This window comes from Canis lupus, chromosome 34, assembly GCF_011100685.1.
Source record: "Canis lupus familiaris isolate Mischka breed German Shepherd chromosome 34, alternate assembly UU_Cfam_GSD_1.0, whole genome shotgun sequence".
NCBI classification, from domain to species: Eukaryota; Metazoa; Chordata; class Mammalia; order Carnivora; family Canidae; genus Canis; species Canis lupus.
The window spans coordinates 39,816,373-39,840,754 of NC_049255.1; the positions used below are offsets into that span (position 1 = coordinate 39,816,373).

A 24,382-nucleotide genomic window follows, 5' to 3' on the forward strand; every position below is an offset into this window, starting at 1 on the left:
GCATTAACAGATAGAAAAGAAACTGCATTAGCAATATAATTGCCTACAGTAAGAGTCACTTAAAGTTTGGCCATTATTTAAACTATCTCTAGGTAGAATTCTGTTTTTTTCATATCTCTAGCCCCTCATTGCCCTTAATGCCTCCATAACATAGAAACATGATGTCATTATTTGTCTATGTTAGTATTTTTGTAAAAAAATGGAACAATATTCTGAAAATATTTTAGAGAAATATAATCTTTATCAGATGTCCAAACTCAGAATAGAACAGAGGTTTAATTTGTTGTTGTTGTTGTTGTTGTTGGTTTTTCAACTGGGCCTTAAAGAAAGAAAGAATTATCTTAACGATTTACCTCAAAATGCTAATATTGATCTAGTAACTAAATAATTGACTTCACATGTGATTGAATCCATTATTACCAAAATATCCTTTGTTTAAGGATTGGGTGTTAGGAATAGGCGTTGTCTTTATCCTTTAGTAAATCACTGTTTTATTAAATTCTTAATGAGCTAACTGAAACCACATTATTTTGCATGTACAGAAATCCAGCATTATGATCTGAAAATGCAGTCTTTGAAAACAAACTATAAATAGGAAATCACTGGCCAATTCTGTCTTGCTGCATTATGTATATTTGATGTGTTTTCTTTAGCATTATTACAAACTCTGCTTAATCAATTCTCTAATCTTTCTCTCCATGATTAATTACTTTGGATAATTTACCGAGTACATGATTGAGTAAATGCACAATTACCCTTTTAAAAATAAACAACCCCTACCCTCTTTGCCACGCCAGAGCTAGAGCAGTTTCTGCAATGACAGAGAACTTCATTTCTGTTCTGGTAGGGATATGGGGGCAGTTGGGGGGGGGGGGTGGCTGCGTCTACTCAAAGATACACATTTTCCTTTTGAAGAAACCATCATGACATAGATGTAAGATGAATAATAAAGCACGGTTTTAACATTTTAATTTTATTATTGTCTAAAGATATGCAAAATCCAACTAAGCAGCCTTGTGCAAACTGAGGTAAGAGCATATGCTTTGTACCAAATCTGTTTCTGATTTTTTTTCTTGTATGTCATACACCCTAACCCAGAGGCTTCCTCACGGAAGGAATTTTCTCAAGGAAGCTTTCCTGATCGCCTCAGATGCTTGAGGACTCCGGGATACCCTCTCACATCACCCTCACTTAAATATTTAATAATCATAGTCAATATCTGTTTCATATGAAAAGCCTGGAATTTCCCTGTACTTCACAGGGTCTCTGACATATAGCCAGTGCCCTCTAAATATGTATTTTATACTAGAAATGCCCTTAAGTACTATCAATATGGATGCATAGGTGATCATTATAAGTGTTCATGTTAGTGTTTAAATATTTTCCCCAAACCTTGTTCAAAAAACCTAAAATTGGAATAATAATAATCTATGATCTACTAAGATAGATGAATATCAATCATTATGCATACCAGCTGACCCTCCTGTTTTATTACCATCAATTTTCCAGATGTATTTTAGATCTATTCAGTCAATGCTGTTTTATTGCAAGGAAAATGATAAAAACGCTTTCTATACTCAGCATTTTAGAGGATTTTTTGGCTTCATAAATCCCTACATCCACTTTTCTAGTCTGAGTATAAAAATTATAATTTCTGATAGGACCATGTGCTGCCTTGATATGAAATGTGCCTGATAGGTGTAATCAGCCCTTAATTTTCCTGAGAATCCTATGGGCAGATTTGGTCAATGCTGTCTCTGTGGCCACTGGGATTCCTGATTTGTTTAAATTAGGGAAGGGATTGGAAAGGAAAGAAAAAGATGCAATTTAGTATAAGAGTCCAGATTCTGAAGCCAGAATGCCCGGGCCTCAAATCTCAGAATAGCATGTACAACCTAAGTGGCTCTGGGAAAGTAACTTCACTGAGCAGTGCTTCTGTTTTCTCATCTGCAAAATAAAACAGGGCTATTGTAAGAATTAAATGGATTAACTCATGGAAAGAATTTAGAATAATGCCTGGCATATGGCAAGAACTCATAAGTGTTAGTTGCTATTGCAGTTACTATTATTGTTAACACTGGGCTGAAGTTAGTGGAATATAATAAAGATACTTCATTTTCAATTTGTCAGTGAGCGTATATGTCGTTCAGTGCAAATTACTACCAGACGTGATATAAAAGAAAAGTCGGCACCTTTAGTGTCTTTTTCCAATGTACTAAGAAATACTGTTTTTTTTTCCTCTAAGAACAGTATGACTAGAGGAAGATACCTGTCTTACAAAGTCAAAATTGTGACTACACATACTGAAAAAGAATTATCAAAAACTACCAGTAAACTAACTTATTTCCAAAGTAATCTGTACATATATATTTTTTTGCTACAATTTAATAACCAATGGATGATGACACTCCTTGAAAAAGGAAAGATATCTTAATAGTGGAAAAAACAAAAAACCTTGTGGGTGCCTGGGTGGCTCAGTTGTAAGCATCCACCTTGGGCTCAGGTCACGATCCCAGGATCCTGGATCCGGTCGCTTGGCCTCAGGTCTGGCTCTAGCTCCCTGCTCAGTGGGGAGTCAGCTTATCCTTCTCCCACTGCCCTCCTCTCACCCTCACTCTCCCCACCCCCACTCTTGCTCTCAAATAAATAGTTTTTAAAAAGGCTTATATCACTTACTTTTGTGGTCTAGGCATAGAAAAGGAAGCATTCGATTTTGGTAACTGATTTCCATCTCTTTGCCGAGGTTCTCTTGTGCCATGGGGACAATGGTCCAGAAGAGTTGAAGATTTCATACCTCCATGAGGCAACCATAGAAAACTCCAAGGAAACTAGTTTACTTTGTCGCTTCTGTATTGTTCCCAGCAGGATTAAGTTCCAGTTGCACACAGGGACGTGATAAAATGCCTTCTGTTGGTTGCCTTTCCTCATTCTGCTACCTTACCCTCTCAATGAACCATTTGCACTCATATTTTGTCTCAAGGTCTGTTTCGGAGGGAACCCCGAGTGAGGCTCATGGTCACCTCCTGGTAGCGTGCTCCGAGTTCAGGAGGAGGACACCCAGAGGCAACAGGGCTTGGGGCAGAGGCCAGAAGGCCAGAGGAAGGCCAGGGAGCTTGTATTCCTCACCAGTGGGTTTCTTGCCAACAGAGATTGTCTTAGTTCTTTAATGCCCTGGCATCCATGGGGGTCAGTGTGTATTTAAAACAAAACAAAACAAAAAAAAAAAACAAAAAAACCTTCATTGGTTCAGGGGACAGACTGAGGGCCCATCTATTTAATAACCAAATTAAATGACCGTAGAGATGTACCCTGTTTATGCCTCTTTTCCTTCATTCCATAGCTCGTCCATCGGTCGTCATGGCCACCAGAGGTGCAGAGAGTTTTTGCACAACCCGGCCACAGTGCCTCTGCACTGAAAGCCCAGGCCAGCCCCCAGAACTGGGTGTCCCAGGGTTTGTGCTCAGCCCTTGGTAGCTGCAGGGGCTTGGCGACGACTGTAACGGAGGTTTCCCAGGGTGCTGGAGAGCAGAGGGCCTTCTCTCCCCCGGGGGTGCGTCTATCTCTGGGCTTCCCACCGCCTGATGATGCTGGGTCCCCAAGTTTACTGCCTTCTTTGTAACTGTACACGTCCTGAGGTTCACATAGACTTTCCTTGCATGAGACTCATGGCCCAGACAAGGTCAGTCACAGGGAATTCCTACTAACAGCCTCAAGGTTTATGGACAGAATGTCCCCTGTATTTTCTTGGTTAAACTCCTGCTCCTCCTTCAAATGAATTTCCCTCCCAGTAGCTTTTGAATGTCCTTGATGCTGTTTTTGAAGTCCTTTGCTGCCAGGCAACATCCTTTGGGACAAACTCTGCTCATCAGACAAGTTTAATGTCTTTGAAATCTTAAGAAAAGAAGGGCGGGATCTTGAACTGTTTCCTTCCTGGAAGCTTAGGAATTCTTTTTTTTTTTTTTTTAATTTTCATTTATTTATGATAGTCACAGAGAGAGAGAGAGAGGCAGAGACATAGGCAGAGGGAGAAGCAGGCTCCATGCACCGGGAGCCCGATGTGGGATTCGATCCCGGGTCTCCAGGATCGCGCCCTGGGCCAAAGGCAGGCGCCAAACCGCTGCGCCACCCAGGGATCCCAGCTTAGGAATTCTATAGCAGTTTTCCCACCTGCCTCCTCTGACTTTTGAGCTCCACAAATGTGTGTACAAAGCAGTGTGCACAGGTCTATCTGGCAAGGCCTTGTAAATGTCGCGTACCCAAACCTCTCCATGGTAAGTAGCCCTCGAGCCACCCTCTGACAACCACTGGAGCTCCCTTCCAAGGTAACCGGGTGCCTTCATTTCTACATACCCCCTCATAGCAGAGACCTTTCAGTGGCATTTAAGCTTTGTACACCAGTTTCCGGGATGTAAATTTGGTCTGAAGTGACATGCTCTAGTAGTCGTGGGCGATATATAGAAGTCCTTGATTTTCCGAGACAGTTTGACTTTCAAGTAATTGTTTTTCTAATAATAGGACTTGTCAGATCATAGGTTTTTTAGTTGAATGTTGCCTGCCATCAATTTTCCTAGCTATGAAAAGTAGCAGAAAGGAGGTGACATAGGTAGGTGTGTGTTTTAGGGGGAGGAGGTACATAAGGATATATTTTGCATAAATAACTGCATAGCTCTGGCTATAGTGTGGAGAATGGCTTTGAGGCAGACCCTTGATCAGTTGGGGAGTTTGTGGAGTATTTCGAATGACGGGTAACGAGAATCCGAATACTGAATTTCAGCCATGGCAGGGGCACATGGATTTGGCGCACTGACATTAGGCAGTGCCCTTTCATTTCTCCTTTTGCTGAGAAAATAGACTGGGTACGTCAGCAGCACATCCTTGCTTTCTTTCGTCTGCTGACATCACAGTCTGGGAAAGCAGTGCCGAGGCCCGGAAGGCTGCTTCTTGTCCTGCTCACCTCAAGGCAGACTGAGGCTCCTTGTCAACAGCGGCTGCCCTGAGGTTTGTTATCCACGGGACATGTGTTGCTAATATATGGGTTTTCTCCTACAAAGTGGCATAAATCAGAGTCAGGTCACCTCAGAATGAACCTAACAGCCCGAAGGGCACCATACACCACAAAATCATGTTCCGAAGACTCACCAGACCATAATTTATTAGCTAATGCCTCTGCCCTGGAAGGTAAGGGGATAGGGAAGGACTTTGCATGGATCACTGAATCACGGCCACATGCTTTGCTTGAGTTTTAGGGCTTTCTGACCCCTCACCCCACACCCGACATGCAAACTTCTTTCCTTCCTGCTAACCAACAACTCCACTTCAGCTGCACCGGTTTCTTCATGTTTCTCTGAATATACATGCTTCCTTCTGCTCAGGGCTTTCGTTCATTTTATTCCCTTGATCTGGGATATCCTTCCCCTCTCTCACTCTAGCTTCTTGAGCCCAAAATATGTACGTGTGGCGGAAACCCACGGTATGTTTAGCACGGAAGGCAAAGCAGTGCTTTCCAGAAAACAAAAGATTCATGTTCGCTGAATTTTCTATGGTTACCTTCTTTCCCGATTGTGTGAAAGTGATACGGGTTGTCATATCAAGGAAGGAAGTCATAAGGGGAGAAACTGTCCTATATTTCTCTTTCCTCCCAATTGCACAGCGATGATGAAAGCTCAGTAGATACTAGAGAGATGGTTCATGATTCATCTAATTGTCCTGCTATGTCACACCAGGCCATCGCATGCCGGTCTCTCTCAATTTCTTCCTCACTCTGCCCTATAATGTAGATGTTATAATTCTCTCACCGCACGACCTCCTAGAGTGGGGCCGCACTGCGTTAGAAGTCTGAGGACGTAGAAGTAATCCCACAACGGTAGTTGAACTTGCGGCTCAGGTAGGAGGCACAAACCATGCTTGCTTTAACCTGGAATTACTCAAAATGGAACAAATCATATATTTACTGAGTGTCTCTGCCTATAACTAAAAAAAATATTATAGAATTATGGTATTGGTATTGCTTTAATAAATCTATTTTTGTCCAAATCTTTTGTCACCGAATTAAATCAATTCATTCAAAACAATCATTGTAGATACAGTCATTGTATTTGCCAGTGAGATCTAATAATTGGGGGGGGGGGAATGCCTACTGTCAATATTCACGGAATTGTAAATATCTCTTTTTTAATCTCTAGACTGGTATGGAAAAGATTTTTGGCAAAATCAAAAAATATGAAAATATCTCCCTGCATGACAATGAAGCAATATATGATTAACAGAGTTTAACCAAAAATTACATGTGTGTGTTTGTATGTCTATCTTCCTTTATTAAGTTTCTGAAAACATTCCCCTGAATCTTTAAATATGACTAAAATTATTTTAGGTTGGAGAAAGAGAAATTTTATATGACAAAGTATAAATTTCTTTTATTAGCCTTAAAATCTAGAAGAAGGCTGGGGCACCTGGGTGGCTCAGTGATTGAGCATCTGCCTTTGACTCAGGGCATGACCCCGGGGTCCTGGAATCGAGTCCCACATTGGGCTCCCCGCAGAAAGCCTGTGTCTCTGTCTGTCTTTCTGTGTGTCTCATGAATAAATAAATAAAATCTTAAAAAAAAAAAAACCTAGAAGAAGGCTGTACTATTACTATCTTGCAATAATATAATCTTGCCTGATACCAGGGAAACCAGGAACTCCAGAAATATCAATATTACCTAGTGAGAGAGGGAAGCCTTTGCAGTGTGGGTTCATTAAGTAATTTTTCAACATAATCTTTTTTGAACACTTTTATTTCTGTAGAATAATTTTGTTGTCATTTGTTGTTGTAATGCATCCTTCCTTTATCTTGTAGGATAGGGGTAGGGTGGCCTGGGGAGAGTGGGGAAGGTCCTGAGGCAGATGGTGTGCTTGGAAGGGAATCTCAGGTGGCTCCAGGGTGTGCCGTCACCAGGACGGTAAGGCCGAAGGCCGCCATATTCCCACAAAGAACAGGGAGTCAATGGTCCAAGGATGAAAACAGCTCTGGGAAATCTCAGGAGGCCACCCAGAGAGTTCCAGCAAAATAGCAGAGTAAAGTAACCTGAGAATAAGGACACAAAAAGGGTAGGGAGTGGGTTGCCCGGGGGCTCAGTAGGTCAAGTACCTGCCTTCTGCTCAGGTTGTGATCCTGGGGTCCTGGGATCGAGCCCCACATAGGGCTCCCTGCTCAGTGGGGAGTGCGCTTCTCCCTCTACCCCTCCCTCCTGCTCTGCTCTCTCTCTTTCTCATAAATTAAAAAAAAGGGGGGGGTGGTCTTGGGGGTGGGGAGAACAGCTTCATTTTTCCCACCTTACCCGTTGCCCGGCCTAGCCCTGCTCAGCATCCAGAGAAAACTCTCTAGCCAAAAAGAGTTCTCCCTGTAGGCAAAAAGAGCACAAGAGTGACCAGGCCCCCTGACCTTTTGCAGTCACATGAAGGACCCAGCCCAGACTCCTCCTTTCTCTGGCCTGTGCCTCCAAGTACCAGCAGCTAGTCCCTGGGAGGTTGTGTGCATGTGCTAAGCTGGCTCCAGTGGCTGTGACTGGCCTTTATTGTGTGTGACCTGCCAGCCTCTGCAACCAGCCTCTGGGGTCAGCCTCTGGGACCAGCCTCTGGGGCCAGCCTCTGGAACCAGCCTCTGGGACCAGCCTCTGGGGCCAGCCTCTGCAACCAGACACTCTGGGGCCAGCCTCTGGGGCCAGCCTCTGCATCAGCCTCTGCATCAGCCTCTGTATCAGCCTCTGCAACCAGCCTCTGTAACCAGCCTCTCTAACCAGCCTCTGGGGCCAGCCTCTGCAACCAGCATCTGCATTCACTCACATGCACACCCACAGCCAGACCCCCTGCAGCTGCCTGTGGGCCTGAAGCCAGGCCAACCCCAGCCACAGGCTCGTGTTGTGGAGGGTACCTGCCAATAGCCCCTGTGGTGCACACCCGCGTGCTGCCAGCACCAATTCTGGTTACCAGACCTCAAAAGTGCACAGGCCTGCAGCCAGCCTCTGCAGTCACCTGGGTGCTCGCTGATTGCCCACGTCCTGCAGCTGCTCATGCACCCACCGCTGGCCCCAGCCTCTGCTTTTGCCCCCGGGTGTGTGCCTGTGGCTGGCCCCTGTCATCATTCAGGCCCCTGCAGCCGGCTCCCCAGCCACACAGGTGCACACCGGCGGCTCTGGCCACCACTACCCCATGCCCTGTCCCCTCCCCTGGGGAAGCCGACCCAACAGCTGTTCCAGCCATTCCGAGCCCTGCACAGTGCTTGCTGCCCAGGATCCTGCCATTGTCATTGTCATGCACCTCAGCTGCCCAAGCCAGGGAGATGCTTAAATCTCCACTTGTTTGTGAATTTTAGTCTTCATCTTGCCATTGGTTTCTAGTTTCACACCATGCGATTTGAATCTTCTTAAATTACATTTTTGGTGTGTTCAATGGCTATGGGACAGAACGTTCTGTAACCCTACACAAGGTCCATCTGGTCAAGCATCTGGTTTTCGTCCAGGGTTTCCTCATGGATTTTCTATTTGGATGACCTCTGCACTGTTGAAAGAGACCTAACCACCTCACCCTGCCCCAGTTCCTGTAGTGTTCTTTTCTTTCTTCATGTCTGTTAATATTTACTTTATATATTTAGAGATCCTCATGTTGAGTGCATAAGTATTTACAAATTTTATATCCTCTGGTGGGATTGACTCCTTTATCACTGTGCCGTGACCTTCTTTGTCTCCTATCACGATCTCTATCTTGTGTAAGTTAAGCTGCCTCTGCTTCCTGTGGGTTTCCATTTACGTGGAACTTACTGTTTTGTTTTGTTTTTTTTTTTTTCCCTCCACTCACTTTCAGTCTGGGTATGTCCCTAGAGCTGCAGTGAGCTTCTTGTGGGCCACATAGAGCTGGGTCTTATGTTTTTGTCCCTTCATCCACTCTCTTTTTATTGGAAAATTTAGCCCATTGACATTTAAAGTAATTATTGAGGCATGGACTTACTATTGCCATTTGTTCATTGTTTTATGGCTGTTTTATTTTTTTTTATGGCTGTTTTAGAGTTCTTCTGTTTCCTCTCCTGCTCTCATCCCTGTGATTTGACAGTCTTCCGTAGTGTCATGCTCCAACTGCTATCCTCATTCTTGTGTATCTGTTACAGATTTTCCCTTTGCTGTTACCATGAAACTTACCTAAAGCATCTCATATTTACAATAGTCTTATTTTAAGCTGAAAACAACTTAAATTCAAATGCACACTAAAGCTTGATATTTTTACCTTCCCACACCCCCACAAGGTTATGTTTCTGATGCCCCAATTTCCATCATTACCTTACTTATCTGCTAAAAAACTTATGGTAGTTATTTCTTAAGGTTTTTGTATTTTGGTTCATACATGATTTATGTGATTTCCCAGCCACCATTGAAAATCAAAGTATTCTGGATTTAACTATATATTTGTCTTTATTGGTGAAATTTATCCCTCCCTGATTTCCCATTACTAATTATCATCCTTTTGCTTCAGATTCAAGAGTTCCTTTTAACACTTCTTGTAAGAGTGTTAAAGAGTGGTGGGGGTGAACTTCTTCAGCTTTTGCTTGTTTGGAAAACTCTGAACTGCTCCTTCAATTCTGAAGGACACATTGACTGGGCAGCATATTCTTGATTGTCTTTTTTTTTTTTTTTTTCTTTTAGCACTTTCCATATATTATCCTGGTCTGCCAAGTTTCTCCAGAAAAATCTACTGATAGTCTTATGGAGGTTCTCTTATATGGAACAAGTTGTTTTTCACTTTGCCTCTTTTAAGATTCTCTCTTTGCTTATAACTTTTGACAATTTAGTTATAATGTGTTTTCACATGGTTCTCTGTGGATTCATTTTATTTGGGTCTTATAAATGATGAAACTTTTCAGCCATTCTTTTTCTTTTTAAATAAGATTTATTTAAAAATAAATAAATAAATAAATAAATAAATAAATAAATAAATAAGATTTATTCATTTTAGGGAGAGAGAAGAAATCATGTGAGTGTGAATGGGGGGAGAGGCATAGAGAATCTCAAGCAGACTCCCCACTGAGCCTGGAGCACAGCCTGGGGCAACCTGGACTTGGATCTCATGACCCTAAGATCATGACCTGAGCCAAAATCAAGAGTTGGACACTTAGCCAACTGAACCACCCAGATGCTCTAGCCATTATTTTTTTTTTCTAGCCATTATTTCTTTAACCAAGCTTTCTAATACTTGTGATCTCACTCATATGTGGAATATAAAACATACAACAAATGAGCAAATAAATAGAATCATAAATACAGAGAACAAACTCTTACCAGAGGGAAGGGGTTTGAGGGAATGGACAAAATGAGGGAATTGGATTGGGAGATAGAGGTTTCTGGTTATGGAATATATGAGTCTCCAGGATGAAAGGCACAGCATAGGGAATATAGTCCGTGCGATTGTGATAGTGTTGTGTGGTGACAGGTGGTAGCTGCCCTTGGGGTGAGCAGAGCATCAGGTATAGAGCCATTCAATAACTATGTGGTATACCTGACACTAAGGTAACATTGTTTTCAAAAATATTCAAAAAAATTTAAAGACGTTTTTAAAGCTTTCTTCTCTTTTCTCTTTCTCTTCTTCTCCTGGAACTTCTAGGATGTGAATATTGACTTATTTGATGATATCCCATGTGTCTCTTAGTCTGGCTCTTTTTTATTCTGCTTTCTCCTATTTGTTATTCTGATTGGATGGATTCATATCTTTGAGTTTGCTGATCCTTTCTTTTGCTTGATCTAGTCAGCTATTGAAATCATCTACTGAATTTCTCAGTTCAGTTGTTGTATTCTTCAGTTCTACGATTTGTTCATTACTTTTTAAAATATTTTCTGTACCTTTATTGAAATGCTCACTTTGCTATGCATTGTTCTTCTTATCTTGGTGAGCAAATTCATTATTTTGATCTCTTTATCTGGTAAATCGCTTACCTCCATTTCATTAAGGTCTGTTTCTGAATTTTTTTCTTATCCTTTTGTTTGGAACCTATATCTCTATTTCTTTACTCTTCTTCATTGTCTGTGTGGGTTTCTGTGCACTAGATTTAAAAAAAAAAAAAAAAAAAACAACTACCATTTCTAATCTTGACAGAATGGCCTTGTGTAGGAGACAAAAAATGTATTATTCAGCCCGGCCCTAGCTCTTGGTTTTCTCTTATTTGTTTGTGATTGGGCTTACAGTGGTTGAGGGTGTGCTAAGATCTATTAGTGTCCCAAAGGGGAGAATCTCAGTCAGCAACTAGATTGTAGGCTGATTGGAAGCAAGGTCCTCAGGACGCAGCTCCGGAAGTATGTAAATAAACCTCTTTCAGGGAAATACTAGAAGACAGACAATTCTATTGGCTTTTTTTTTCTTTTATTTTAAGATTTTGTTTATTTATTTGAGAGAGACAGTGAGAGAGAGCACAAGCAGGGGGAGCTATAGAGGGAGAGGGAGAAGTAGGCTCCCCGCTGAACAGGGAGCTGGATTGTGGGGTTCCATCCCAGGACCCTGGGATCGTGACCTGAGCTTCAACCAACTGAGCCACCCAGACACCCCTTCTGTTGGCTTCCTAAGTGCTGAGCTCCAGAGGGATAGCCGGTTAAGAAGTGTTTCTTTATTTGCAGTCCTGTGAAACTTAGGAATGCAAGCTCCATGGGCCGCCATAGCCAGGGTTCAAGGGGTGTGTCCCCGTCCCCGAGGTGGCAGTTGTAAAAGCTGGGGTGCCAGATAGGTATATAAACTCCTTCTAGGAGGATATCGGTGGTTTGGAGGAGGCTGCTGGAAGAATGCTAAGATCGTATCTATTGGCTTCCCTGTTCTCTGGGGAAGGAGATCACAATCGTGCCTGGATGTGTGTTGTAGTAGGCACCTGACCCTCAGGCAGCAGTTACAAAATATGCACGTAGGCCTCCTTCAGGGGGCATTTCCTCTTCTCATTTCAGGCTGAACCCGGAGGGGATAGCTGATTAAGAAGTGGGTTTATTTTGTTTGCCGCAGCCCTCTGGGAATTCAAACTCAATAACTCAAGCCCCACCGGCACCAGAGCCAGGCAACCAAGGGGGTGCATCTTCTGGGCACCAGGCAGGTGCCCAGGCTCCTTTCAGGGAGACACTGATGAGCAGGGCAGAGAGACAATGTGAAGAGGGCACGTGGCAGCCTCGGTCTCCAGAGAGAACTGCAGGTGGCCCCTAGGTGCGTGTTAAATCAGAACCCTGATGCTCAAGCTGTGGCCTTTACGATATGTAAATAGACCTCTTTCAGAGGGCGACTGGGACATAGTCAGTTTTTGCTTGCTACCTCTTCACTGAGCCCTGGGGACTCACAACAAGTCCTCACAGGCCCCTTAAGTCCTGTTTCTTCATTTGCTATAGTGTTGTCAGCTTTGTGGACACAAGTCTCATTGGCTTGTAGGGCTAGATGTTTTGGGGGCTTGTCCCTCCAGTGGAAGTCTGAAAGGTTAGAGCACTCTATGCTGGATCCAAGCCCTTCTCTCCTCAGGGAGAAACTGGGAGTTGAGAGTTTTCTCCCAATTATACGTTGCTGTGATGTGCTAGTGTTTATGGTCAGAGTGCATCTCGGCCTTTCTTACACATTTCAAAGTAGTATTTTTATTTGCTGATGCGTCAGAGACACGCAATTAGACTTTTTTTCCCCCCAGAAGGAATTGTTTTACGTGTAGCTGTAGATTCGGTGTGTTCATGGGAGGAGGTAAGGCTAGGATCCTTCTGTATTACCACCTTGGACTGGAACCCAGCAAGGCTTACCCTTATACCTATGTTTTTGACGTAGAATTAATTCCCCCACTACCGGCCTCTAGGTTTGCCAAGATAATAAAATGAGATATTTAAGTGTAAAGCTTAACTTTGAAAACAGCGGGTCTTTATATAAATACAAGAGGAGCTTGCTTCGGATGCCTGAAGAAGAGTGATGCCAGAGTGGATGAGAGAGTAGGAGTACGGCTCATCTCCTCCTACTTCATGGTGAGACCAGCGCAAATCCCCCTCTTGCTTATGAGGCTGCAAATAAAGCGGTGGGGTGGAAGCATTGTCTCGTGGGCCAGGTGCCTCGGAAGTCCCCGGATTTGTTGTCAGGTTCTTTTTGAAAGGAATAGCAAGGTGGCTGGCTTACGCTCCAGTTGTTGGAGCTGCCAAATGACTCTTAAGACAAAACAAAACAACTCGCAGCAGCGGCACACAGTGAAGTTGCCTTTCTCTTCCCTCCCCATCCTTTCATTTTAATCTTTTATAATGTGTGGCTTCCAGATTCCAAAACTGTAAACAAAACATGTCTGTTCTGTCGTTTCCATTATCCAGTGCAAATTGAAAAGAAGAAACCATAATGCTTCTTAATCTTCTTTAAAAATTCCTTTTTACAAATAATTTATTTCCAAATATCAGCGTTTCTTATATGATTTGGATGTAGTGAGGTGGCACAGAGACAGAATTCATATCAACCTATTGCAGATAAAGCCTTTCCCCTGAAAAACAGCATTATCAGAGTAGGCAGTTTCCCAGGATTTGTGTGATCACTATTCTGGGGATGAAATTCTGCAAATAAACCGGAGGCATTGAGGGTGGGGGAGGGGGAAATGGTTACTACATTTGGGAGAAAAATATCTCAAAGAAATAAAAGGACACCCAAAGTGTTCCTTCGCCTCTTTCTTTCTAAGAGATGTAGGTTTTTCAAGCATTTAGAAGATCAAATTGAATTGTACTTTTATCATGATATAAATTGTGCAAACAACTGGGAATTATGGCTTTTAAATATTAAACGGAATTTGACCCTTGTCGAATCTGTAGATGTGCATATTTAACATCGTATTTTCCCCGTAAGTCGTTGTCTTTTACTTGTTCTATAATGTCTCGAGTTAGTGTGCTAATTTCCCCTGTGTAGTTTCACAAGACAATATTTTCATTTACTAACAGCATTTCATAGTACGTTAATAACATCAACGCAGCCACATTTCCCAGTGTGCCGGCTTCAGGGTTATTAGAGATGTAGGGACATTTGTTAAGCCCAGGTAAATATTAAACATCAATTGAGAGAGAGGGAGAGTAACAGTGGCATGTGCTGCCGGCAGGAGGTTCCTCTGAGATGTATATGGATGCATACGATTAGCTCAGTCTAGGAAGCAGATGCTCGTTCAGCTGGAGTGCATATGCTGGTTTCAAGCACAGCCCTGGAGCCGGGGCTGGGGGATGTGCATGTATGGACATGCCGGGTATGAGTTTTGGAGATGCCATTAGAGGGTTTTTTTTTTTTTACTTGACTTAAACATGGACCCCAAAGATACATAAATGATACTAGGTTTTGACAGATTTTGGAAAAGTCATTATTAACAGAGTAAAGCCTTAAGGAAGATAGTAACGGAGATTTTAATGGAGTTTTTCAGACTAAATTACATTTATATTTTCTGATTCCTAATGAAAGCAACAGTTTGTTTTATTTTTTTGTAAGTTTTCATTTAAATCCCGGTTAGTCAACATACAGTGTAATACTAGTTGCAGGCGTATGATTTAGTGATGCAGCACTTCCTTAGGACACAGGGTGCTCCTCATCATCACCCCCTCCTTAATCCCCATCACCTATCTCACCCAGCCCCCTGCCCACCTCCCCTCTGGTAACCATCTGTTTAGACTCAATTATATTTTAAATGAAATAAATTGATCATTAATTTTGTCTGGAGTTTTACTTAGTCCCATAACCAGATATTGATTTTTCAGTTATTTCTCTCTACTGTTTATTTTTTTGTGTGTCATTCTGAACTGCTTTATAAGGAATTATTTTATTTTTTTGTAAATTTATTTTTTATTGGTGTTCGATTTGCCAACATTTAGAATAACACCCAGTGCTCATTCTGTCAAGCGCCCCCCTCAGTGCCCATCAACCAGTCACCCCCACCCCCCGCCCTCCTCCCCTTCCACCACCCCTAGTTCGTTTCCCAGAGTTAGGAGTCTCTCATGGTCTGTCTCCCTTTCTGATATTTCCCACTCATTTTTTCTCCTTTCCCCTTTATTCCCTTTCACTATTTTTTATATTCCCCAAATGAATGAGACCATAGAATGTTTGTCCTCCGATTGACTTATTTCACTCAGCATAATACCCTCCAGGTCCATCCATGTCGAAGCAAATGGTGGGTATTTGTCATTTCTAATGGCTGAGTAATATTCCATTGTATAAATAAAATAAGGAATTATTTTAAAGTTTAAATATTGCAACTTCTTTTTTTTTTTTTTTTTTTTTTAATTTTTTTTTTTTTTTTTTTATTTATTTATGATAGGCACACAGTGAGAGAGAGAGAGAGAGGCAGAGACACAGGCAGAGGGAGAAGCAGGCTCCATGCACCGGAAGCCCGACGTGGGATTCGATCCCGGGCCTCCAGGATCGCGCCCTGGGCCAAAGGCAGGCGCCAAACCGCTGCGCCACCCAGGGATCCCAATATTGCAACTTCTTGAAGGAGGGTGATGTGTCTTAATATTTTAGCTTAAAAAAGGAGAAAATGTTATATGCCTTTATATACTATTTAAGACATGAAAAATACACAGAATGTGTTTTCTTTCCTTATAGACAAAATTAGGGGCACCTAGAGGGATCAGTTGGTGAAACAACTACCTTTGGCTCAGGTCAGGCTCCCAGCGTCCTGGGATCAAGATCCAGCGTGCAGGGCTCCCTGGTCAGGGGGAGTCTGCTTCACCCTCTCCCTCTGCCCCTCTTCCCCACCCATGTTCTCTCTCTTTCAAGTAAATAAAATCTTTTTTAAAAAACTAAAAAGAAATCTAGGGATGCGTGGGGGGCTCATTGGTTGAGTGTCTGCCTTTGGCTCAGGGTATGACCTTGGGGTCCTGGGATTGAGTCCTGCATTGGGCTCCCTGCATGGAGCCTGCTTCTCCCTCTGCCTCTCTCTGTGTATCTCTCATGAATAAGTAAATATAATCTTTAAAAAAAAGAAATTTAAAAAGAAAAGATATCTTATAAAAGTACATTTTACCCTCTGTGTTTTTACTACTGTGGTTATATAAGAATGTATGAAATAATGAAAAAGCAAATCAAAAACCCTTAATACTGAATGCTAGCATCTTTTGTGTTTTTCTCTTTCAGCTCACGGGAGAAGTGATTTTGCAAATTGCCAATGAACCAGTTCTGCCCTTTAATGCACTCGATGTAGCTTTAGAAGTTCAAAACAGTCTTAAAGGTAATTTTTCTTTGAATTATAGAATTTTCAACAAATGTAAAATTGTCTAATTTTTAATGAGCAATGGATAAAATCATATGCTGACTTATTGGCTATGGAATGCAGTGACTCCCTTCGTGGGGAGGATTATGGTCGAGAGGGGCTTAGAAGAAATCTGACCACCACATCCACAGGAACAAGGTGTATTTATGTGTGAGCACCAGACAAAATATCAGATTATAGAGGATGTTTCCCCTACTTTCCTTTATCAGAGAGATTGATCATTTCAAACTTCTGTTATCATTTATAGGTTCCACATGGAAAAATGTAGTTCAGGTATTTTCCCAAATAAATAAATAAGAGAGTAGATAAATAAGTTTATACCTAATATTCAGTCAGTTCAAACAAGACTGACTGGAAGTTTTTCCTTGGGGATTAATTCCTGAGGTATGGGCTCCATGCCGTTCCACTCAAGTGTTGGCTCATCCTAGATTAAAGGTGACAAGAAAATAAATTTTGCCGTAGTTTCAATACTTTCATATTCAAATATGTCTCTTTCTGCAGAATTCTAAGACTATTTTAATAGTTACCTTCATTTCCCTTTCATCTGCATGCAGATCTTTCGACTCAACTTACAATTTGTCTTCATTAACCAGATACAATGGGCAGTGCTGCAATTGGAGATTGCACCCTCCTCTTTGAGTCACACGTCTTGTTGTCAGATATTTAACGTGTGATTTGTAGGCATATACTTCTCAACGCAAAAGCCAATACCTGAACTAGAGTTACTTAAGCAGTAATCCTTAGAAAATGGATTATTCTTTTTCTTTTTTGGGGGGGAGGGGAATGAATTATTGTTAACAGCCAAATATTTCCAGTATCTGAAAGTTGAATACTTTTTTTTTTTTTTTTAATTTTGACTACAGGGATTGCTTAACCTGGAGAATACTACAACACAATTTACAACACAATTCCCCCCCTCAATGATTCTAGTTATATTGGCTGTTGAAAGCAGTTGAACTGTTTACGGTTATTTGTTCATATATGATGTGGCCTCAGATGACTCTGTTTTCAGTATTTTTAAGCTAGTCTCTATGCAGTTTCCTTCTTTTTTACTTTTGTCAAGCTTCTATCTTAGACTTGCTTGATGCAGGCTTTCCATAAACCTTCAATTTGTAAAAAAAAAAAAAAAAAAAATGTAGTTTCTGTGAAACTCAGGAAAGCAAAGTGCAATAAAATGAGAGATGCCTGTATTGGGGGCAGCGTGAGAGTTCAGAAGAAATATAGATATTTTAACGAGATGATTCAACACAATTATTCAGCCTTCAGCTGGGGATTCAGATATAGAACTGATAGATTTGGATTTAATCAGGCTAGAGCTCTAATGGGAAAGGGACAAAGAACAAGGTAAGATAAAACTGGGAGTATGCACAAAGGAGCGCCCATGGAGGTGGGCCAAAGTATCTAAAGTGAGGAGATGAAGACAATGAGGGGGAACAGAAATGAAGGAGGATTGACAGATGCCACTTCTTGGTGCGATCAAAGAACTGACAGTGAGTGAGCTAAAAAGACTCATTTGCTAGTGGCCAGCAAATGGGATTATTAAAAATGCGATCATGCAAAGATCAGAGACATCGGTAATGAGAGGGTTCAGGCGAGGGATGGAAGGACAAAAGGCCAAGGGAAAGAAAGTCTACAATAGGTGGGTATTGAAATTACCAAGAATTAAGACCGGACCAATACGTGTAAGAGAGAGTGACTGAACCAGGCCCTAAAGCCTTCCCAGAATGAGCAGTAATGACCCAGAGGCACCTGCTAGTGTTCTAGGGCTGGCGGGAGAAGGAACACCGCCTGGGAGGGCTGTGGTGGAAGCGGTATCGTCAGGGATTAGGCAGGTTTTAGTTCAAGGAAGAAGGTACAGAAATATTCTGAAAAGAGGCCAGGTTAATAATCCTTTCTTTAATAGTCACCTCTCAAGGCGTGTTGGTACAAGGGGGGAAGAAAGCTGCAGTCATGCCACAGAGATTTCCACTGCAAGCTGATGCTCCTAAGTCTCGATGAATCGCTCCCTAACGTCACGGTTCTCGGCTGGGTGAGCCCAGGAGCATTTTGGCCTCTTGCTGGTAGGTCGGACTGCCTCTGCTAGACCTAAAGAACCTTTTCTTTGGTTTTGGTTTTGTTTTGAGTTTTGTTTCCTTTGATGTGAAACCTCTTGGGTCTCCTTGCTGCTTTCACTCAGAAAGATGTGGGCAGACTTAAGATGCGCCCATAATAGAGACACAAAACAAAGCCAAACAAATGTGATGGAAATGTAGAAATATAAGCAAAAAAAAATATTTTTTACTATGACCTGAGTATACATATTTGTTCAAAGTGGATATGATTCAAACAAAAAAAGAAGAAAAAAATGAAAAAAAAAGTGGATATGATTCATCACCTTTAAGCTACACATTTTCGCATTTTCGCCATCCCGATTCAAAGTTATTTGCTCTGTGTCAAAGTGAAAGATCATTCGAATATGTGCTACACAGTCGGCGACTTGATGTACCTGTTCCATTTTGCCTACTCTGGTTATGACCTTATTACTAAAGTAGACTAGTGTGCTAATGTGTGAACAATGGACACCACTTACAGCAACTAAATAAATATTTCAGTTTCAATTTTAGCTACAATGCTGGATGATTTCATTAGCAACGGAGTTCCTGTACCTTGTTAAATGAAGCATCTAATTTTACTGCTTATACAGGCTTTAATTGTTGATATATTGTCTGATTTTGTTATGACACCTCACGATGATGAGTCTTAAGTTCTCAATCACAGGTAAAAAAAAAAAAAAAAAAAGAAAGAAAGTGACCTTCAAGGCTCAACCATAAAATAGCATTTCTCCCTACTGCAAAGAGTTTACATACGAAGGTCTCTGAAACCCAATTGCATTTTCAGTGGTGTAATTTTTACCCCCTGACAACGGGCCATCTTGTTTATTTATTGCCCTAGTTTACAGTAGCAGCCGACCATTCTCTACCGCTCTCACAACCACCAGAAAGAAGGATAATTTACCAGCGAATAATTTGCTTGAGTTGATTTATTGGATGGTCTTGAAAGCTCATTTTGACTGAGTGACCTTGGCTCTTAATATTTGGCCAATGCCAAACACATAATAGTTAGAGAATGAATATTTATATGCGGTACACGGAGATAGAGTGTAAGTAGCGACTGATAAGATAACTGATGCGCCTCAGGTGTACTTGTGGCAAAGGCAAGTATGTCCAAACATTGCAGGCACAGAGGCAGGTGCCAGCGACACCCCGGGTACCGCCACACCTTGGAACCTGGAAGCAGACTAAGGAGGGAGCACTTGATGACCTACCTAAATTCACTCCTTCTCACTTTCTACACAATTTAAAGTTTAAAACAGCACCTTTCGAAATAGCTGAAGACTATGTAAGTCTGATGCTCTCTGTTTAATATCTGCTATTTTTCTTTGTTGGGATTCCGCTATTTACCATTATTGTAAAAACTACAAATGACCAGATAAAGTAAAAGTCACCTTCATTCGATCAGCCCGTGTACACATTTATCTGGTACAAGTCGGACTCAGCAGGAAACAGTTGCGAAGTGGGTGGCTCGTTGCCACCTGGTGATTGTCTCACTAAATGTAGGACAGTTGTTGGCGGTACTTCCTCCAGTTCTTGGAAAAACCGACAATGGTGACTTTATATGACTTTACTTTCTTTTTTTATTAGCTCTGATAATTGGTTAGTGTCAACCGTTTCCTTGTAGAAGGAGGGATAGTATCTCAAGGTGGTGATGTGGCCGCAGCAAGCGCACTGCGTTCCCCGACGTCTGTAGTTTCCTATTGTCAGTGTGTGTCACTTGGTTCTTTTCTACCATCACAGGTGATTGAGACCCATCTGATGTCTTCTTTTTTTCTTTCTGAGTCATTTATGCTGAATGTCCCGAAAGGAAAAATTAAGTATGTGCTTTATAAGTTGCCCGTTTCTAGTCATCAGTACATCTCGGTTTTAATTACCACCAATTCCAACGTTGGACTGCCCTAGAGTCCAAAGTGAAGAGTGGCTGCACTAGGTACCGGGTCCTGTGCCCATCCTAAAAAAAAAAATCCAAATCCGTCCATCTAAAATCCAAAGAATTCTAAGAAAAGAATTTATTCCCATGGAAATTTTGAATCATGTTAGATTTCTAGTGGTTTGACCCAAACTGGCATTTCTGGAACTTACCATTTTGTATGACAAGGACTTAAAAGGATTCTCTCAGAAGTAGCTTACCTTGCTTGCTCAAACTGAGAGAAATTCAATAGAGATTGGCCATCCGTTGGGTACAAATTCCCAAAACTATGTTTACTGTCGGCCCACAATGTGTTTTTGTATGGACTCCGACTACATAACTGTCTTAAAGATGCATTTTATTTATTTATTATTCCACACCCAGTTCAAACAAGGAGTTGAGACAGCTGGGTCTGCAATGAAATCTGGTTGTCTCTAGAGTATCAGAGCTTGTCTCCTGAAACTAGTTTTTGTTTTTTTCCCGCTTCTTTTTGAACTCATATTTTTATTGATTAATGTCCCTTAATTATTATACAAAGCGTGCTGTCTCTTTTGTATTCCTTAGAATTATATTATTTTCTCTTAAGCCCTGAGTCACAATTTGTTGCAGTTCCTACAGCTCCCCTTCGTCATCATTTCCTTCATTACTCTGAGCACCTCATTCAAGTACTTCATTTAAAGTTTGCTTTTCAGTACCTACATTTTATATGTGTCACTACATTGATTGAAATACGGTAATGACTTCTTACCATATAATTTTAAATTTTAAATTTCCCATCACAGTAATGGGCTGTTATATTGTGATTTTTTTTTCCCTAAGTGTATTTTTAGGATAAAACCCTGCACCCATGACAGGATAGTACCACAATCCATTTTTCTGTGAGTATTGCCTCTCTGGCAATAATTTTAAAGTTGTTGCTTTTTTTTAAAGATACTTTTAATCTTGGCTTATAATAGAGCATAGAGTACCTTTGCCCTCACACTGATTAATTTTGTTTAGCCTTTTTTTTTTTTTTTTCATTTTCTTGGCTTGACCAAAACATAATTAAATTCACACATGTTATTGAATATACAAGTCCAACTTTTTGCCTCAGAAGGAGACTGGTAAAAAATAAACCACACATGAATTTAATTCATTCAAGGAAGCTTTTGCTCACTCTTCCAAAGCAGCCAATAATCAGATCAGTTCCTACACCAGGCAGACAGACACATATTCCATGCAATATGTTCAAAATCTTGCTAGATTTCCATCTGTGTTGGCTATCTGGATCATTGGGCAATATTTAGACTATCCGAAAATCTTCAGAATATGTTGCCTATTTTTTTAAAAGTGGCCAACCCGATTCTTCTCCTGAGCATGCCACTTTGGCATCTTTGCAAGAGAGATCTCTGCTGTGTTCAGTTTAGACAGTTACCCACTGTCTTCTGGCACATTGCGGTTTTAAATAATATCCTTTTATCAATGTATTGTAAAATCAGTGTTAGGTTATTCACCAGCAGTGCACTGGCTCCCACACTTTCTCTACCTGCGTTTTTGTTTGTTTAGCGTCTTTAAATAACCGGCTGAGATGACTCATTGTGATTCATCCTAAAGAAGCCAGCATGAAGAATAGAAAGTGTAGGATAGATAATAAAGGACTGTTGTTTCCCCTGGATGAAATCATATTGGCAATTTCTTTTTTTTCTGTTTAGCGATGCCACAAGATATTTTTAAAATGACATTAAGTAACGTACATTTTTCCCCCAAAATAATCTTCTGTTCTGCTTTTAACCACTGTGTTATGTGGAACATAAATCATACTTTCCCTTGTCACTATAAATCAGTGAAGTCTAAGCTATTATTGTGCGATTCTTAGCACCTTTAAAACTGTGATAAGCTCATCCACAGAAGAATAGGTTCTGTGAAATACTATTAAAGTAAGAGGCTATGTTTGTTTGAAATAAAAATGTAGTTTCAGAGTATGACCAGCACATTTCACTCTTAATTTAAGATGAAATTGAGTCTTTAAAAATACAGCCACAAAATAGAACAAAAAAAAAAAAAAAGAAAAAGAAAAAGAAAAAAGAAAGAAAGAATAGTGGAAATAAACTAAAATTCAAAACTTTTCAGAGTATAAAACTCTGATGAAAGACCACAATAGTAAGTAGTAAAATCATTCTTTAAAATCAGATAGGTAAAAAATAAAAAAATAAAATAAATAAAATAAAATCAGACAGGTATGTATTTGTTTAGGAGGTTGTGGAGCAGACTTAAACACATGGGTTTATGCCAAGATGAAACTCATCGAGACATGAAGTGCCTTGGGAGAAGTAGTGTGTGCAGGCCTCAGGTCCTGGCAGGTTCAAACAGAACATACAGATTCAGCGGGGGCAGACGCCGCTGTGGTTACTAGTCTTACCTGCATGTCCTTAGACCTTATGCGTAGGACAAGTATGAAGTGCTTTGAGTTTCTGATCCACTACTGGAGAGTGTTTTAGGAGCCTCTATCAATGGTCCTCAAGAGGAACAACTTTTCTGAGGACACCGTGGCACTTTAGGGGTCACTCCACAAAGGCCCAAGTAATGTGCTCAGTGTCTTATGTCCATTGTGACATTTAACCTTACTCTAGCCCCATGAGCCAAACTAGATGTTGTTAAGAGCAGTTTAGAGATCAAGAAACTGCGAGTGGGGTCGGGCAGGGGGTGTTTGTGTCTTTCTCAGGTGTATACATTTGTGCGATAGGATTAGGACGTGACTATAGCTTTGTCAGATTCAAGCCCCTGCCCTTGCCACTACACCACACGGCCTCCCAAATGACTTGGAGGGGAGGACACTGCAATGTGATGATTGGGTAGAAGGCAAGAGTAGGGATGGGTTTCCTTCAGTGTGTTTAAGAGCCTCTCCTGACCCGGCCTCCATAAATCTCAACACTATCCCACTAGCCACAGACTCACACTTCGTCCTTCCCTCTCCCTCTCTCTGCTTTCCTCTGTCTTCTTCCCTCTTCTGTTAATATTACTCCTGCTTATGATATCCAGCTCTGTTCTTTGTATAACAAGATGGAAAAATGGAAGGGTTGAAGTTAGAGGTAGATTCATCCTCTAGAAAGCCGAGGACTGAGGGAATAAGAAGGAATTAATTAGTAGCAATTAATATTGTTGTTTACAGATGAAACATCCTCAACTGCTTTAATGTAGAAATGGAGTCCCAGAACTTCCATTTTTGGAGACCCTTGATTTCTGGGCAATTCCATGGTCTGTCTCTCATGTTTCACTTCTTCTCTGGACTTAGGATATTTTTGTACACAAAAAATTCTTCAGTCATTTGCATGAACATTTATTTATTTTTTTATCCATTTAAAACATATTTGCTGAACTTGTGGGGTTCTTTTCAAGGAAGGAGACAGATGAGACAGATAAAGATAAAAATAATATAGATGCTATGATGCAATGATCAAAAGAGATAATTCAGTGGCATGCCAGGCATAGTGTTGTCTGAGGAAATGGCAGTGAGTAAAGCAGACAACCATCTCAGCCTTCACAGAGCTGACATTCTAACAGGGATCCTAAGATCATGGGGGAAAATCATTTAGGGTCAAAACTTACATAGATTAGGTGATATTACTTTCTGGATCTTATTTAAATGGACAAATAGGCTCTAATTGACATTAAAACGGCTATTGGGAATCTTTGGAATACCAGTTCTAATACAAATGATGGAGTGAACATTGAAAGTAAAGCTATTTTTCAATTTGTAACCTTATACCCTTGAAGTAATATATAGGGTATAGTGCAGATGGCAGGTGTTCAACTATCAGGGTCCTTTCTGGAATAAGGCAGTTAGTTCTTAAAGCTGTCAGTCCTCCACATCCTCACCACCATGAAAGATAAATTCATTTAAAGCTAAATAAGGGAGAATGGTACAATTTGTCTCACTTGATTCAGTAGTAATGTCTTCAATTCTGTAGTATATGTTAGATCAGAACAGATTTTTCTTTCTTAAATGGAAGACTCTCAAGGATGTCGAACTTGTTTTTTTTCTGTTGTTTAGTCTTTTGATTCCAGTATAATCTAAATGTGCCTGTTTTGTCTTATTCTTTCCTTCTACAAGGGTATGTCCTGTAAGATCACCATACATTAACTTCAGTGAACCATTATA

The 24,382-nt window shown here is 41.1% G+C and overlaps 1 protein-coding gene across 4 annotated transcripts in view; it reads left to right on the plus strand.

Moving 5' to 3' along the window:
* Positions 1-24,382, plus strand: part of NAALADL2 (N-acetylated alpha-linked acidic dipeptidase like 2) — a 1,187,116-nt gene that overhangs the window by 1,120,645 nt on the left and 42,089 nt on the right. For all 4 annotated transcript variants that reach the window (XM_038583938.1, XM_038583935.1, XM_038583936.1 and 1 more), the window contains one exon: positions 16,107-16,200. In XM_038583938.1, coding sequence (XP_038439866.1) covers positions 16,107-16,200 — 94 coding nt within the window. The remainder of the gene's footprint in view (positions 1-16,106; positions 16,201-24,382) is intronic.